Below are 18,617 nucleotides of genomic sequence, written 5' to 3'. Positions count from 1 at the left end.
TTTAAATTGTTAACGGCGAAAAGGAGAAACAAATTAAAAACCTGTTACCAAAAGATGAAAATTTTCAAATTGTAATATAGCAGTTCCCTTTGAATATTGGCCAACGTCATTTTTTGAAATTTTTAACAATTTTCATAAATAATATGAATTATTTAAATTGTATATGGTGAAAATGGTAAAAAAAAAATAGAAAAAGCGTTACCAAAAGATGAAATTTTTTTGAACTTAAAAACACCAATCGTCTTTGAGTATTGGCGACGTGTTTTGTTTGAAATGTTGAAAATTTTTTATATAAAAAATATGAATCATTTAAATTGTAAATGGTGAAAGGGTAAAATAAATTAAGAAAGTTTTACTAAAAGGTGAAATTTTTAAAATTTAAAAACACCAATGCCCTCTAAGTAATACCCAACATGTTTCTTTTGAAATGTTGAACCATTTTTATATATAAAATATGAATCCTTTAAATTGTAAACAATGAAAAGGGTAATAAAAATAAAAAAGTGTTACCAAAAGATGAAAATTTTCAAATTTAAAAACACAAATTTCCTTTAAGTAACTGCCGAAGATGTTCTGTTGAAATTTTAAACATATATAAAGTATGAATTATACAAATTGTAAGCGCTAAAAACGGTAAAAAAATGAAAAAACGTTACCAAAAGATGAATTTTTTGAAATTTAAAGCACCAATCTCCTCTAAGTATTGCCCAAGGTGTTTCTTTTGAAATGTTGAACAATTTTTATATATAACATATGAGTCATTTAAATTGTAAACAGTGAAAAAGATTAAAAAAATTAAAAAAGTTTTACCCAAAGATTGAAATTTTAGAATTTTAATGCACCAATTCCTTTTGAGTACTGGCCAAAGTGTTTCTTTTTAAATTTTGAACAATTTTCATATATAAAATATAAAGTATTTAAATTTTAAACGGTGAAAGCAGTAAAAAAAATGAAAATAACGTCACCAAAAGATGAAAAGTTTCAAATTTAAAAACAACAATTCTCTCTGAGTATTGCCTAACGTGTTTCTTTCAAAATGTTGAACAATTTTTATATATAACATGAGTCATTTAAATTGTTAACGGTGAAAAGGGGAAAAGAATTAAAAACCTGCTACCAAAAGATGAATATTTTCGAATTGTAATATATCAGTTCCCTTTGAGTATTGGCCAACGTCATTTTTTGAAATTTTTAACAATTTTCATAAATAATATGAATTATTTAAATTGTATATGGTGAAAATGGTAAAAAAAAAAAGAAAAAGCGTTACCAAGAGATGAAATTTTTTTGAACTTAAAAACACCAATCGTCTTTGAGTATTGGCGACGTGTTTTGTTTGAAATGTTGAAAATTTTTTATATAAAAAATATGAATCATTTAAATTGTAAATGGTGAAAGGGTAAAATAAATTAAGAAAGTTTTACTAAAAGGTGAAATTTTTAAAATTTAAAAACACCAATGCCCTCTAAGTAATACCCAACATGTTTCTTTTGAAATGTTGAACCATTTTTATATATAAAATATGAATCCTTTAAATTGTAAACAATGAAAAGGGTAATAAAAATAAAAAAGTGTTACCAAAAGATGAAAATTTTCAAATTTAAAAACACAAATTTCCTTTAAGTAACTGCCGAAGATGTTCTGTTGAAATTTTAAACATATATAAAGTATGAATTATACAAATTGTAAGCGCTAAAAACGGTAAAAAAATGAAAAAACGTTACCAAAAGATGAATTTTTTGAAATTTAAAGCACCAATCTCCTCAAAGTATTGCCCAAGGTGTTTCTTTTGAAATGTTGAACAATTTTTATATATAACATATGAGTCATTTAAATTGTAAACAGTGAAAAAGATTAAAAAAATTAAAAAAGTTTTACCCAAAGATTGAAATTTTAGAATTTTAATGCACCAATTCCTTTTGAGTACTGGCCAAAGTGTTTCTTTTTAAATTTTGAACAATTTTCATATATAAAATATAAAGTATTTAAATTTTAAACGGTGAAAGCAGTAAAAAAAATGAAAATAACGTCACCAAAAGATGAAAAGTTTCAAATTTAAAAACAACAATTCTCTCTGAGTATTGCCTAACGTGTTTCTTTCAAAATGTTGAACAATTTTTATATATAACATGAGTCATTTAAATTGTTAACGGTGAAAAGGGGAAAAGAATTAAAAACCTGCTACCAAAAGATGAATATTTTCGAATTGTAATATATCAGTTCCCTTTGAGTATTGGCCAACGTCATTTTTTGAAATTTTTAACAATTTTCATAAATAATATGAATTATTTAAATTGTATATGGTGAAAATGGTAAAAAAAAAAAGAAAAAGCGTTACCAAGAGATGAAATTTTTTTGAACTTAAAAACACCAATCGTCTTTGAGTATTGGCGACGTGTTTTGTTTGAAATGTTGAAAATTTTTTATATAAAAAATATGAATCATTTAAATTGTAAATGGTGAAAGGGTAAAATAAATTAAGAAAGTTTTACTAAAAGGTGAAATTTTTAAAATTTAAAAACACCAATGCCCTCTAAGTAATACCCAACATGTTTCTTTTGAAATGTTGAACCATTTTTATATATAAAATATGAATCCTTTAAATTGTAAACAATGAAAAGGGTAATAAAAATAAAAAAGTGTTACCAAAAGATGAAAATTTTCAAATTTAAAAACACAAATTTCCTTTAAGTAACTGCCGAAGATGTTCTGTTGAAATTTTAAACATATATAAAGTATGAATTATACAAATTGTAAGCGCTAAAAACGGTAAAAAAATGAAAAAACGTTACCAAAAGATGAATTTTTTGAAATTTAAAGCACCAATCTCCTCAAAGTATTGCCCAAGGTGTTTCTTTTGAAATGTTGAACAATTTTTATATATAACATATGAGTCATTTAAATTGTAAACAGTGAAAAAGATTAAAAAAATTAAAAAAGTTTTACCCAAAGATTGAAATTTTAGAATTTTAATGCACCAATTCCTTTTGAGTACTGGCCAAAGTGTTTCTTTTTAAATTTTGAACAATTTTCATATATAAAATATAAAGTATTTAAATTTTAAACGGTGAAAGCAGTAAAAAAAATGAAAATAACGTCACCAAAAGATGAAAAGTTTCAAATTTAAAAACAACAATTCTCTCTGAGTATTGCCTAACGTGTTTCTTTCAAAATGTTGAACAATTTTTATATATAACATGAGTCATTTAAATTGTTAACGGTGAAAAGGGGAAAAGAATTAAAAACCTGCTACCAAAAGATGAATATTTTCGAATTGTAATATATCAGTTCCCTTTGAGTATTGGCCAACGTCATTTTTTGAAATTTTTAACAATTTTCATAAATAATATGAATTATTTAAATTGTATATGGTGAAAATGGTAAAAAAAAAAAGAAAAAGCGTTACCAAGAGATGAAATTTTTTTGAACTTAAAAACACCAATCGTCTTTGAGTATTGGCGACGTGTTTTGTTTGAAATGTTGAAAATTTTTTATATAAAAAATATGAATCATTTAAATTGTAAATGGTGAAAGGGTAAAATAAATTAAGAAAGTTTTACTAAAAGGTGAAATTTTTAAAATTTAAAAACACCAATGCCCTCTAAGTAATACCCAACATGTTTCTTTTGAAATGTTGAACCATTTTTATATATAAAATATGAATCCTTTAAATTGTAAACAATGAAAAGGGTAATAAAAATAAAAAAGTGTTACCAAAAGATGAAAATTTTCAAATTTAAAAACACAAATTTCCTTTAAGTAACTGCCGAAGATGTTCTGTTGAAATTTTAAACATATATAAAGTATGAATTATACAAATTGTAAGCGCTAAAAACGGTAAAAAAATGAAAAAACGTTACCAAAAGATGAATTTTTTGAAATTTAAAGCACCAATCTCCTCAAAGTATTGCCCAAGGTGTTTCTTTTGAAATGTTGAACAATTTTTATATATAACATATGAGTCATTTAAATTGTAAACAGTGAAAAAGATTAAAAAAATTAAAAAAGTTTTACCCAAAGATTGAAATTTTAGAATTTTAATGCACCAATTCCTTTTGAGTACTGGCCAAAGTGTTTCTTTTTAAATTTTGAACAATTTTCATATATAAAATATAAAGTATTTAAATTTTAAACGGTGAAAGCAGTAAAAAAAATGAAAATAACGTCACCAAAAGATGAAAAGTTTCAAATTTAAAAACAACAATTCTCTCTGAGTATTGCCTAACGTGTTTCTTTCAAAATGTTGAACAATTTTTATATATAACATGAGTCATTTAAATTGTTAACGGTGAAAAGGGGAAAAGAATTAAAAACCTGCTACCAAAAGATGAATATTTTCGAATTGTAATATATCAGTTCCCTTTGAGTATTGGCCAACGTCATTTTTTGAAATTTTTAACAATTTTCATAAATAATATGAATTATTTAAATTGTATATGGTGAAAATGGTAAAAAAAAAAAAAGAAAAAGCGTTACCAAAAGATGAAATTTTTTTGAACTTAAAAACACCAATCGTCTTTGAGTATTGGCGACGTGTTTTGTTTGAAATGTTGAAAATTTTTTATATAAAAAATATGAATCATTTAAATTGTAAATGGTGAAAGGGTAAAATAAATTAAGAAAGTTTTACTAAAAGGTGAAATTTTTAAAATTTAAAAACACCAATGCCCTCTAAGTAATACCCAACATGTTTCTTTTGAAATGTTGAACCATTTTTATATATAAAATATGAATCCTTTAAATTGTAAACAATGAAAAGGGTAATAAAAATAAAAAAGTGTTACCAAAAGATGAAAATTTTCAAATTTAAAAACACAAATTTCCTTTAAGTAACTGCCGAAGATGTTCTGTTGAAATTTTAAACATATATAAAGTATGAATTATACAAATTGTAAGCGCTAAAAACGGTAAAAAAATGAAAAAACGTTACCAAAAGATGAATTTTTTGAAATTTAAAGCACCAATCTCCTCTAAGTATTGCCCAAGGTGTTTCTTTTGAAATGTTGAACAATTTTTATATATAACATATGAGTCATTTAAATTGTAAACAGTGAAAAAGATTAAAAAAATTAAAAAAGTTTTACCCAAAGATTGAAATTTTAGAATTTTAATGCACCAATTCCTTTTGAGTACTGGCCAAAGTGTTTCTTTTTAAATTTTGAACAATTTTCATATATAAAATATAAAGTATTTAAATTTTAAACGGTGAAAGCAGTAAAAAAAATGAAAATAACGTCACCAAAAGATGAAAAGTTTCAAATTTAAAAACAACAATTCTCTCTGAGTATTGCCTAACGTGTTTCTTTCAAAATGTTGAACAATTTTTATATATAACATGAGTCATTTAAATTGTTAACGGTGAAAAGGGGAAAAGAATTAAAAACCTGCTACCAAAAGATGAATATTTTCGAATTGTAATATATCAGTTCCCTTTGAGTATTGGCCAACGTCATTTTTTGAAATTTTTAACAATTTTCATAAATAATATGAATTATTTAAATTGTATATGGTGAAAATGGTAAAAAAAAAAAAAGAAAAAGCGTTACCAAAAGATGAAATTTTTTTGAACTTAAAAACACCAATCGTCTTTGAGTATTGGCGACGTGTTTTGTTTGAAATGTTGAAAATTTTTTATATAAAAAATATGAATCATTTAAATTGTAAATGGTGAAAGGGTAAAATAAATTAAGAAAGTTTTACTAAAAGGTGAAATTTTTAAAATTTAAAAACACCAATGCCCTCTAAGTAATACCCAACATGTTTCTTTTGAAATGTTGAACCATTTTTATATATAAAATATGAATCCTTTAAATTGTAAACAATGAAAAGGGTAATAAAAATAAAAAAGTGTTACCAAAAGATGAAAATTTTCAAATTTAAAAACACAAATTTCCTTTAAGTAACTGCCAAAGTTGTTCTGTTGAAATTTTGAACATAGTTCATATATAAAGTATGAATTATATAAATTGCAAACGCTGAAAACGGTAAAAAAAATTAAAAAAGCGTTACCAAAAGATGAAATTTTTGAAATTTAAAAGCACCAATCTCCTCTAAGTATTGCCCAAGGTGTTTCTTTTGAAATGTTGAACAATTTTTATATATAACATATGAGTCATTTAAATTGTAAACGGTGAAAAAAAGAAAAAAAATTAAAAAAGTTTTACCCAAAGATTGAAATTTTAGAATTTTAATGCACCAATTCCTTTTGAGTACTGGCCAAAGTGTTTCTTGTAAAATCCGGAAAAAATTAGAATAAAGAAAAATACATAGAAAAATTGATGACTTATTTGAGAATGTGGATTTATTTAGATTATGTATTTTATTTAGTTTTGATACATGATAGAGTAATTAATTGATTGATTTAAATTAAGTGTTGTTTAATTATTTTAATTATTTACTTAATTATTGAATGTAAATTATATATATATATATATATATATATATATATATATATATTATTTGTGCATTTTCTATCATGAAAATTGGTCTAATTCAGTGGTTGGCACTATGAATTTGTGTGAGCAGGTACAGGTGTTCTATTCTTGGCGCCCTCATGTAATTGTTTAGATTATTAGATTATTCTATTAATGCATGTGCAGCTTATGCCTATTATGGAAAGCATTCAGCCTGGTGGTTGATTGTACCTTTTCCGTTCGTAGGAAAGTAGAATATGTTCTTTTATATAATGTTTTACAATTTTCTTCTTCTCTTTTGCTGTAGGGCCCATATAATTTCCATTAGTTTTTTTCTCTCTTCTCCATTTGTTAAATCACGATGCATGTACAGTACGTTATTATTTTGTGGTTGCTAAATGACTCTTTCTCTGTTACAATTCTTTCAAAAATAAAATTGGTTTCTTCTCTTTCTGTTTGTATTTTTACGTTGTTGCAGCTGCCACACATAAAATAAATGGCAAAGTGATTTTGAGTAACGGCCAATCCTATATTCTTTTCAAAATGTAAACAGAAAATGTTAGGAATAATAGGAGAAAAATCAAGTTTTAAACATAAAGGTTTTGGAGAGAGAAGCCATTGAGAAGTGAAATGAGGAAATGAAGATGTTTGGAAGAATTTCTAAGAGATAAAGGAAGCTAACCTTGTTTTTCTATTTACGTTGCAGCCGTGCCATCTTAGGTTTTGTTTTCTTGTGTTTGTCTGTCATGTGGATTTCAAGCTTGCAGCCGTGCCTTGTTTGTTTTCTTTCTATTTAACTTCTCGATTCCCATATATCATGTTGTGTAGTGAATGATTTCTCTGCAGCGGTGTTTGGTGTTTGGATTATTTGCGTTCAGTGTCGAGCATCTCATGGAGTATTCATGGTGCATGTTATGAGCGATCATGTTCCCTTTGGTTTTAAATTCCTAGAGTGATCATTGTTCTATATTTTGTTGTTATATTATTAAATTGATCATCTTGAATTATTTCTTGTATTGTAGTTTTTCGTCTTTAAAGCACTACAAGAAAATATATTTTTAACGGAGGTTTATTTTTATATTACCCAGGGTTAAAACCTCTACTAAATTCTTTACCCGGGGTTTCGATTTCTCCCGCTAAACCATCCCTGGAAAATGTGTTAGCCGGGGTTTTTACGAACCCCAGGAAACACCAATCAATAACGGAGGTTTTTTATCCTCTTGTATTTAACATAGGTTTTAAAACCTCAGTTAAGTTTTGTGGGTTTAAAACCCCCAGTTAATTACCATGAATTTTGAAACCTCCGTAAAATATCGTGGATTTTGAAACCTCCATAAAATACAATGAGTTTTAGAACCTCCATAAAATAACATAGGTTTCAGAACCCCCATAAAATACCATGGGTTTCAAAACTCCCTAAAATACCCTGACTTCAAAACCTCCGTAAAATATTATAGGTTTCAAAACCTCCGTAAAGTACCATAGATTTTTAAATTATTATTATTATTATATTTTTTTACTCATTTATCATTTATGTATTCATATATATTTTTTCAATCACAATTATTTACATTTATTCTATTTTTTTAATCTATATTTAATGAAATTATACCTAAATAGATATAAATTCATCAAATTGACAAATTATTTATAGATGACTAAATGTATATCAAAGTATAACAAATATATGAATTCAAATTCAAATTCAAGTACAATATTAGTCAGAAAAAATCGTAAAAAACACACATTATAAAACACTCGATCTATCAACAAAAAATATACTACATTTCTTACTTCTACTTATAAAAAACAATCCAAAGCAACACAACAACAACATTAATAGTGTCCAATAATATTCAACACAACAACATTTACAACCTTGTCATGACAATCCAAAGCAAACAACATCATATTGCTACACATGACAATCCAAATCAATAACCTGATTTTGCAATTCTGAATAAGAAGAACAAGATGAGGATGTCCCAAAATGAAAATTCCTAGTATATCCAAACACACGAGAAGGGCAAGGTCCCAATCCCATTCCTCGAACACGACCACAATGTTCTTTACTTCCTAGAACATGAGCTAGTGAATCTTCAATTAATATATCTTGTAATAAATTTCACCTCAGGAAAGTTAGCAAGTTTAGCTGGGTTTGACTTTCCCATAACCAAAGTATAGGCCTTCTTGCCAGCTCTAGTTATGAGCTCCTTCATTTGATTGATTATGTGAAGATAACCAGCTCCATCTGTATGTAATATGTTGAATTAAATCCCACTTTTATTGAAAAAAAAAACAAGAATATAAAATATTTACTCTCATAGGAAATAGTTTCCGTATTTCTTATAGCTACCTAAACCATGATTAAGACTGTGAACCATTCACATATGCATTATGTAATCATAGACAATAATCAAATGATGTCTCCCATAATAATGTTCCTCAAGTCAGAAAATTATTCTTCTCATCACATTCAAGGTTAGTAACATTAAGGATTCACTCTTGATATCCTTTCTTACTAGACAACAATATTCAAATAAAATGTTTTCTTTTTTGGATGTTTGCAATATTGTAATGTTTCGCAAGGAATGTTACAATATAATTCTGTATATGCACATGCCACTTTAGTAATTATCAGGCACACACAAAAAATGAATAAAAATTTGACAACACAACATACCAACACCAAGAGTTCCAACTAAAATCCCAACAATATTAGCATCCTTAGCTCTCTCCACAAGGTAATATCTGCATAGTCATCAATCTAGCTTAGTAAATTTGAAGATATAAGATGGTTTACACAAGACAGAGTAGTGCGTTTATATTGGGATACATACCTACGTTTAAGAATCCTCCTTTGTTGAAACAAGTCTGTCACCATTTGATTTTCATTTGCATCATATTTAACTAAAACAACAGAAATCATAATAATTATAATCATGATTCAGAAAGAAACCTAAAGTAGAAAATAAGTTGAGAAGTTTTTTCATTTCATATACATGTTATACAGGTATAAAGAAAAATTAAAACAGATTAATAATTTCCGGGAGATTAGCTTCCCAAAATATACCCTTTTATTAGAGATGTCGTACAACACATGACATGTTTACCAACTACTTTCCTCGTGCCATTTCATGATAGAAATACATTGTAAAGGATAACATAAATTAAAAGGAGAAATTGACATCAATGTTGGCAAAACTAAGGTCTTAATTAAGTTCAGGTGGGGATGGTAGGAACCATACAAAATTATAGTTAACATAAGCATATGTTTAATCACATCATTGAACTAGAATTCAAAATTCATAAGCTCAAAATCCAATACCACTCATAATTGGCCAGATTACTTTTTCATTAGAAATATAAAGGGCAAGATCGTGAACCTTTATCATAAGATCTTTCAAAAATAAGTTTTCTATTATCATAAGACAAATTTCAACAGTATGTGAATACATTGTTCCAGCTGAACTTTTAGTATAATACAAGTGTGAAGAATAACAAAGTCGCATGCAAGATAGAAACATTATACTTGTAACTATCTTTTATTTGTAGCAATGCTTTCCTATAAAAATTGAAAATCCAAAAGCTATTTTTACCAAATTAATATAAATTTAAACAATTTATTGTAGTCGTAATTATATTGTATAAAATAGTAAACATCTAAAAGAAAACTACCGAAACAAATTAATTGTTTAACAAAAGTGTCATTGGGAATGTGAAAATTCTATTTCGAAATATCCATTCTAAAATGAAAGGTGATTAGTACTAAAAAGCTAAATGTATAGAATATATGTACATCGTATTTTTGTACAAGATTGCAAAGATAATTTTAGAAATGTAGTAACAACACTTAATGTGATCAGACCCCTATTGTTCAGGGACATAATCAGATCCCTATTATTCAGAGATATAATCAGATCCCTGTTATTTAGGGGTACTCACATTATACACCGTAATTATAATTTGCTAAATATGGAATAGTAAAATACGATTGTTGACATCTCCTAATAAGCTCAATTAATAAAATTTATGCACAGCCCAAGAGATGTTCATTTGCGGGCAACTCAATAGAATTTTACAATATCTCTAAGAATTCCCATACAGCTAGCTAACCATTTATGAAACATCGACAACTAATAAAAAACACCAATTGCTAAGCACTAAAACACAAGGGAAACTCACCTTTGCAAGCTAGTTGTTAAAAGTGAAGAAAAATCACATAAACACCCCCCTGAGCATCTCATACAACTTAAATGTAGGAATTAGGCACCCATAATACCCAAGTCCCAACCAGTGTTTAATATGTCTTAGGAATATTATTTAATTTAATTATTTCCATGTAAATTTTATTTATATAAACTAAAACATGTTGCTTATTCAAAAAGCTTCTTATTTCTCATTTTTCAGAGACAAACATAAAATCGTATTCACGTCCAATATTTGCTCACAAAAATCACACTAAGTACAACAACTAAAGGTGCTACTGATTTCCTAAGTGACTCAAGAAGATATTCTAAATCAAACTCCTATAAAATATAAGACTTTGACTCTTCTACAGTGAGAAATTAAGGGTGTAACATCGCTTTATTTTAAGTGTAAGTTTAAGTTTACTTAGTAGAAATTAAAGGTGGAAACACTCTTTTTTTCTAACTTTACTGTAGTTAAATCCAAACTATAAACTCCAATGCATTTAAGACCCTAAAATTACTTCATATTTTAAAAACATAATTAAGTGTTTGACAAGAAATCAAGAAATTATAATTGAAAGAGGAAGATCTGAAAAATTTATTGCAACTAAGGATAGAACAGAAGATTGAAAAATGAATTAAAAAAAATAGAAAGATATTGTAAACATAATTCTTACCCTGAAAAGAGCCCTTTCTCCTACCAGAGAATAATGAATGACACCACCTACTCTGAAAGTTTTTTCCTCACCTTCAACTGTAAAATACATGTGTTGGTTGACATCCTGGATAGCAACAATTGCCCCTACACACAATCATTGCTAATTACAATTGAAATTTCACAAAATACTAAAAACAAATAACATATAGCAGGAGCTGGAGTACCATCAGGAATCATTGCTTCCAAACAATTGTCAACTTCATGGCTATAAGACCAATCATTTTTCTCCAATTTTTTTATTGTATTCTGACTGGCTACCTCAGAGAGTGAGGAGGACATTGACATAATTGTCTGGCATATTGTCATAACAAAACATAAGTTAGAACAAATGTAACATTAATCTTAGTACATGTAGCAATGAAAAAAGGCAGCCAAATTTGATTGAAAAACAAAGCAACAGGGACAAATATTGACTGAATATTTAATAAATAAAGAATACTATGAAAGTTCACCTGAATTTCAGATATAGAAAGTGTAATATCAAAACCAAAAAGGGAACCAGTGCCAAACCAACACCGAGACAAAAGCATAACACCATTATCTGGCCTCTCCAGCGTCAGGAAAGCTCTTAAGTTTTTCAAAATATGGTTCTGATGACTAATAACCTGAATAGGAAGAGTGTTTTTTGAATTGATAAACGAGAAAGGTCAATTATTAATTTCATCCCAGAAATTTCCAATTCAAAATTCATATGGATGTCAACCTCTACTACAATTTCTTGAATACAACCTGCAACAATGAATTGTATTATATTTGGGAAAGAAAATACAGTTACACAACAAAACTAGAGAAGAGGTTATGTACCAGATTCATTTTCATGTGCTAAAACAAAAGCAAACTGAGACAAAGAAAAGTCACATGCTTCTGGCAATCTACTTGCAGCTTGTTGAGAAGTGCTATTAGCTCCGCGATCAATAACATCATCTGAAGTATAGTTCTCTCTGACATTCTGTTCCCACTTGGTGCCTTTTTTAGGTAGCTTTGCATCAGAAGTGAGATTGCCAATACAACAAATATATGAAGAATAACTATCAATAGCCATTGGCAAAGATGTTGTTTCAAGAAAAAAGAATCCACCCTGCTCAATAACATTAAAATTTTAGTATGACAAGTTGTATACCTTAAATCCTGACAAAGAAAATAGCTTCATCTGTAAAAAAGATAAAGTTCCTGAGATTCAGTTTATAACAGAAAGCACAAATAAAAGATGCAGGAACATGCCTGCGAGATTACATTTCCCTTTCTAGATCCTTAAATAATTACTTGAATCTCCTAGGATATCATATGAAATTCTCCACCAATGGAATTAATCACAATTCACAAAGCTATAAAGAATTGCACATTCAGGAAAACCATATTTATGTACAGGCTTTGGATGACAAACATGTACTGAGTAAACATGTTGAACATCACAAATCCAACAGATTTCTCCAATTCTATTTCAGAAAACACCACAATCCATGTTGAACATCTGAATTCTGAAATCCGAGGATAATGAAGCGAATAAACGACGTGGCAGCGTCTAAGGAAAAGGAGAAGAAGGAAATCAAAGGAGTGAGGTTGAGAGAAGAAAAGACGTGTTACCATAGAAAGATGAGAAACCGTGAAAGTGAAGCAGAACCCTAGAAACCAGAGGCGGCGAGCTATGGCGGTGAGCTACGACGGTGAGGCGACTTCGTCGGTTGCGACACTTTTCTTTTGTTGAGTGCTTGATTAGGGTTTAGGAAGATGAAGAAGAAAGAATGAAAACAACGAGCGGGAGGGAGAGAACGAAAAAAAACACGAGGGAAAAATAGAATAAATTCTATATATTTGTTGGGGTTTTGAATAACCTACGTTATTTTGATGGGGTTTTCAATAAAACTATGTTATTTTGATGGGGTTTTAAATAAACCTTTAGAATTTAACAAAGGTTCTTAAAACCTCTTGTATTTAAAATTTTTACCAAGGTTGTATTAACCTCCACTAAATATCCTTCGTTAAAAGTAATATTTTTTGTAGTGAAGTTAATCCCCTTTAGGTGTGCTCTGGTGCAAAGAAGAGTCAAAGCAACTAGTATTTAACTTTGGAATGGGTGGGGTCATGGTTTCCATTAGAAAGAAGGTGTTTTTATGTTTCTTTGCTTTATTCACGAAAAATGCATGCAAATTCGATTTTATACTTTTGGAATATGTATTACTTAAATACATAGTATATCTTCATAGTGCATTCAGGATATATTCTTTTTCATGGGGTTAAAGTCTTCTTTTTAGTGAATTTAGCATGAGGTGACATTTGCATGATGGGACATTTGCATAGGGGTTGTAGAATGTGGGTTATATGTTTCTTTCGTCATTGGATGCTTGTAAGCAAAGCCATACACCAAACATTTCTCTTGGTAGGGCCTACCGTAAGTAAATAAATGGTAAAATAATTACATCTCAAATCGTTGTAGTCTCATTTGTACTCTCGCCTCTCTTTCTTTAACTCTTTCTTTGAGCTCTTCCTTTTCTTGTTCTATTTCTCTCATCTCTAGCTCTTTTCTGTCTTTTAACTCTCTCTTGTCTTGCCTTTTCCCACATTTCCTTTAGTGTTCTTTCCGCATTTTCTCTCTCCCTTTGTGCTTGTTGTCCTTGTTTGACTTCGAGCTTTTTTCTAACACTCCTCTTCACATGTTTCAAGTATATAATGTAATCTTTGAGTTCCTGAAGAGTCATGTAATTGGCGTTCCAATTAGGACATTTATAATTTTCGTGTCCATAACCTTCACACTTGGTGCACCTAATAACACTTGTTTTGTCTTTTGGCAATGATCGTCTATCTTCATGATGCTCCCTTATAAGATTCTTAAGTTTGCTATTCAACCTAATAATTTTGGACAAAATGAAGTTGATATCTTCTATCAAGGTCGAACGTGTATAGAACATTCTGGAGTGCTCAAAATTCACTAACAGACTTTCTATAACGTGCCACAATTGGAAAGGACTGGCACACTACTGCTATGCACTAACTAAACTAAACTCCACTGCTTAGTTTAAATGAGCTGCTGCCACCAATTGCCAATTTGAATCTGCCAACACTGCACTGTAGAATGTTGCACTCAAAAACCACAATTGTTTGGCTGGAACGTACTAGAATGGACCAATGAGAGTGGATACTGCACTACACACAATGGTTGTTGCAGTGTGGAGTTTTGGTTTCCACAATTCACTAAGTGTTGCTCCAAAATCCACCACCGAATGAACACCGAATGAACTAAAGAGGTGTTGCACCAAATTGCTATATATATGACACAACGCTACACCCAAAGAGAGAAATTTGATGCAAGAAAGCTTGCTACCAAAACTATTGCACCGCTTCAAATCTGGTCTTGTGGTTGGCACCGCATGGCCTAAACAACTACTGAAACAAATACAAGGTCTGCAACTTCTAATTCATCAAATTCAGCCACGGGCCCACACCTGCACCAAATTGCTTCCACACATAAGCTGGAACGTGCCAAAAATTTAGTTTGAGCGGCACCACAATTTTCACCTGCTTCCTAATGTAGTTGTTGCACTGAATTTTTTAACAAGCACACTACTCATTCACCTATTTAGTTGGCTGCCACACCCACTTTATTCTGCACCAATGAAAGCAGCATCCATTTCCCAATCTACACCACTTGGAACACTTTAAATTGTGCACTGAAAGAAGTCCAAGCTACTTCACCAAAGTTGCCACCGAATGGATCAGACTGTTTTTTGCTTTATTGAATTGCCATTGCCTGCACCACGAGACTTGCAATGGTTGGCATTGTTGTGGTCAAAATTTTGCTCTGTTGGAGAATTGGGAGTGGGTTAAGCAAGTTGCTGTCAAAATGCTGAAATCAAATATGGTTGCCAACAATTTAAAAAAAATTACTGCATTGAATGGTTGCGGTAGTGTGGCATTTCCACCAAAAATTAGGTGCTTCTGCGACGTGTCAGTCTGGCTCCAACACGTTCCACTTGAAAAACTCAATTGCTTCCACCACGTCTAAGATTCAAAGGTGGCCTGTTGTATTGAACCCGCAAAGCACTAGCCAATTTGAGTGTGTTGTCACCGATGAAAGAAAGCTAATGAACAAACACTGCTGCATCGCTTGAAGCAACTCCTGTTGCAGCTTTGCCACTTAAACAAACTAACCTTTAAGAAAAACCAGTTGCTTAACACATCTTCATTACAAACAGTCACCTCAATCAACAAATTTGATAGAAGAAGAAGCTTAACATATCTTCTCCACACGTTTCTCTCGGCTAAATTTGGTGTATTGATGTTCACTCTATTCTTTTCTTTGAAAACCATAATGCATCTCTCCACTTGGCCAACCTCTTGAGCTAACACCTCAACCTTGGCCAATCTCTGCAACGCTTGTCACAACCAACCTCAAATTCACAATTTATCTTCACTGAATCAATTTCACAAACACTTGGTATGCATCGAATTCCACAGACTAATTTGTCTCCAATCGCCACAGATTCAGACAAAACACCATAAGTTTGAAGTGGCTTCCAATTCTGCACAAAATAAACACCCACTAGCATGAAGTAGTCAATTCTATTCGCACCTCAATCACCCTCCTCAAACTACACTTTCACGGTTATAATTTTCCATTTGGGAAATTTCTCAATAAAGTGGTATGCAACCACTCCAAAGGTAATTTTGTAGCGGCACCAAAAAATGATCAGCATCCAAATGAATCTAGACAACAACCACCATGTAGGCTAACGGAAACAACACAACCCACTACCAATTGAACAACTCAAATGCATCCTCAAGTGCTCAAAGTCGTCAACACAATCACTGTGAGTAGAAGAAAAGACCAAGCAACTTGGACGAAAACACCAAAGATAAATTCAAGCACCTAGGTGCTTCAATGAATGAGAAAGAGCGCACACGTTGAATGCAACATAACACCAGAACCCAACACGCGAAACAAACAAGAGAACGAAAAAATCTAAGACCAATCTCAAAAGAACAATTAACTGAGCTCTGATTACCAAATGATGAAGGATCGTCTCGGATTTGGGGTGAAATTCGTCTAGAATGAAAATAGGTATGAACCCTAAAACGAATGGGGAAAATGGAGGACGTCGATTTGGGTGTTTTCGGAATGGGAGGAATTCACGCCACTTGGAGGAGATTCCAAGATAAGTGAGGAAGATCCGCCACTTTGAATCGAAGATTCAAAGATAAAGATCGGTGGTTCTGAGGAGAACCTCAAGACTTGAGAGAAAACTCACTGTTTCGTAAAACTCAAATCTAAATACAAATTTGTCTCACAAGGGCTTATATATTATGGGTCGAAACACCAAAAGGCCCAACACAACTAAAGGTCCGATAAAGCCCAAACAAAAACATTATAAAAATTATAAAAGAGTTCATGTTCTACGATCTAAAGCTAATCTGAGATCTCTTTGAAGGTCTTGGACATTTCCATCAATTGCTCTGAAATCTCTATGACGATCCCGAACCATGCCTCCATCCATAAGTACCCATTGCCGAGGATTGATGACTTGTTGGATCAGCTGAGGGGAGCCGTAGTGTTCTCTAAAATTGACTTGAGGTGTGGTATCACCAGATTTTAGTTAAACCACACTAATACAGTTTGGACTTTTATGCCTCGATTCTAAATACAACCGAGACAAAAAAAGTTTTATGCTTCGGTTAAAATACACCCAAGGTATATATGTTCCCAAAATTTTCAGTTTTCCCCTTTTTTAAGATTTATAAAATGACCATATATTTTTAGGCCTGGGGTCTAATTCTAACTGAGGTATATAGATTTTTATGCCTCGGTCTCCACTTAACCGAGGAAGATAACCTTCTTAGGTTAAATGCAAATCGTTTCACTGTTGTAGCGTCTTCTTCGTGGAGCGACAACATCTTTTTCGTGGAGTAAAGTAGCTTCTTCGTCGTGGAGTGGACCAGCAGGTTTCCCGTGGAGCAGCATTTCGTCTTTGTCGCAAGGAAATGCATAACACCAAGCACAGGTTCCTTTCTTCCGCGCAACCGCAGGTTTCGCCGTTCAATCCACTATTGGTCCGCCGTGTAGTTACAGAAGAGTAAACACATCCACCACTAGTCCGTTGATGTCGCCTCCATTATCGCTGTTCAATCCCGTCAGTATATACTTCTCCTTTTTCTATTCATGAAACATTTTAATCTATGCACCTTTATGCCGCCTCCATTGTCCGCTCATGTGTGTAATTCTTGAACGTTGTCGGACAGGTATAGAGCCGACAGAGGTGGGTTCAAATTGAATGCAGTGTGTATATCCAACGTTGGTCTCCAAAGTTAACATCCAAAGTCTTCATACACTAAACCTTTATGCCCCTTTTGTTCTTAGTCAGTTCTTAGTTTCCAATGCATTGTTGTTTATTGTGAAACAAACGTGCTTTTTGTGATTGTCAATTCAACTCCCAATTTAAAGATGCTCAGGTTACTACAAGTGGTTTTAGTTGGTTAAGGATTTTTTTTCCTTAAGTTATGAGAATCTATTGATTGATTTATAGTCATTATACCCCTCTATTTCTAAATTCCATTTGTTGGTTAGTTTACTCAAGTATGCTTTTTGAAATTATTCCACTGCTTGAAGTGTTTTGTTGCTGGTTCGATGCTCAACATATCATTCTTTGATTTGACTCACAATGCTTTGAACTCACTAGGCTTCTTGAAAGGAAACTTTTGGGTAGGAAGTGTGCTTTCTGCCACCATCATAACCGAGGAAGTAAGATCAAGATTGTATATCAGTAAAATTATATTTTTCCTCTTGCAGAAAGACATTGAGAAGCTCTTGCAATCTTGAGTGATAAAGATTTGATTATATATAACATATAATGTTGCAAGTTAGTTTTTCTATCATTTACTTTTCAACACTACTTTCTTCTTAATGAGTATTGTGTTGTGGGAGCTTAACCTATACAAATTGTCTTGTAAATTCTGAATCTTGCATATGCTAGAACACATCCATTTGTTAAACTATTCATTGTTGTGTTGTTAATCTCTTTAATAGAGCATGCAAAAAGCAAATTCATCTTTACACCACACTAATATTTGACTAGAGTTCATTAATTTAGTTAAGATTATCTCATAGATGTCAGTTTTCAATCAGGTTTTTATTATTTAAATTGTATATAAGATATCATCATTTGTATAAAAAATACAAATAGTGAAAAATCTGATTGTGTATGTATTTCAAACTTTTGCCCCCTTATATGATTGAAATGATCATATATATTTCAGATTACTAGTGTTTAAGTTTGTCCTTTGTTCTTTTTGTTCAGGAAATAGGTA

At 30.7% G+C, this 18,617-nt stretch overlaps 1 protein-coding gene and 1 long non-coding RNA gene across 9 annotated transcripts; one reads left to right on the top strand and one right to left on the bottom strand.

The window, feature by feature from the left end:
* Positions 1-8,245: 8,245 nt before the first annotated feature.
* LOC114176007 (uncharacterized) lies at positions 8,246-13,298 on the bottom strand. Of its 8 annotated transcripts, none has more exons than XM_085671022.1 (10): positions 12,906-13,134; positions 12,442-12,799; positions 12,126-12,300; positions 12,025-12,050; positions 11,774-11,926; positions 11,486-11,612; positions 11,281-11,405; positions 9,254-9,323; positions 9,097-9,164; positions 8,246-8,664 (listed from the first exon to the last, which is right to left on the bottom strand). In XM_085671022.1, exons 2-8 carry the CDS (start codon positions 12,469-12,471, stop codon positions 9,291-9,293), a joined length of 669 nt encoding a protein of 222 aa, XP_085527148.1. In that variant the 5' UTR covers positions 12,472-12,799; positions 12,906-13,134; the 3' UTR covers positions 8,246-8,664; positions 9,097-9,164; positions 9,254-9,290. The 8 variants fall into 8 exon arrangements, with proteins under 8 accessions (XP_085527148.1, XP_085527147.1, XP_085527144.1 ...); XM_085671021.1 differs by having other exon boundaries at positions 12,442-12,471; positions 12,906-13,129; XM_085671018.1 differs by lacking the exon at positions 12,442-12,799 and having other exon boundaries at positions 9,254-9,319; positions 12,126-12,399; positions 12,906-13,142.
* A 3,809-nt stretch (positions 13,299-17,107) lies between these two features.
* LOC146887699 (uncharacterized) lies at positions 17,108-18,169 on the top strand. The gene is made up of 2 exons (XR_014993373.1): positions 17,108-17,443; positions 17,553-18,169. It is a non-coding gene; the product is annotated as an uncharacterized LOC146887699 (long non-coding RNA).
* Positions 18,170-18,617: the final 448 nt, after the last annotated feature.

Source organism: Vigna unguiculata, chromosome 3 (genome assembly GCF_037176805.1).
Source record: "Vigna unguiculata cultivar grain cowpea cultivar isolate G323 ecotype 2 chromosome 3, ASM3717680v1, whole genome shotgun sequence".
Lineage (NCBI taxonomy): Eukaryota > Viridiplantae > Streptophyta > Magnoliopsida > Fabales > Fabaceae > Vigna > Vigna unguiculata.
The sequence above is the reverse complement of the archived record's forward strand: the minus strand, read 5'-3'. Positions and strand labels throughout refer to the sequence as shown.

What these genes read in the sequence shown, in the direction of transcription:
- LOC114176007 (XM_085671017.1), bottom strand. An exon ending in TTTCTATATCTGAAATTCAG is followed by an intron (nt 11,613 to 11,773) that starts GTGAACTTTCAT and finishes ACAATATGCCAG; the next exon opens with ACAATTATGTCAATGTCCTC. An exon ending in GGAAGCAATGATTCCTGATG is followed by an intron (nt 11,406 to 11,485) that starts GTACTCCAGCTC and finishes GATTGTGTGTAG; the next exon opens with GGGCAATTGTTGCTATCCAG.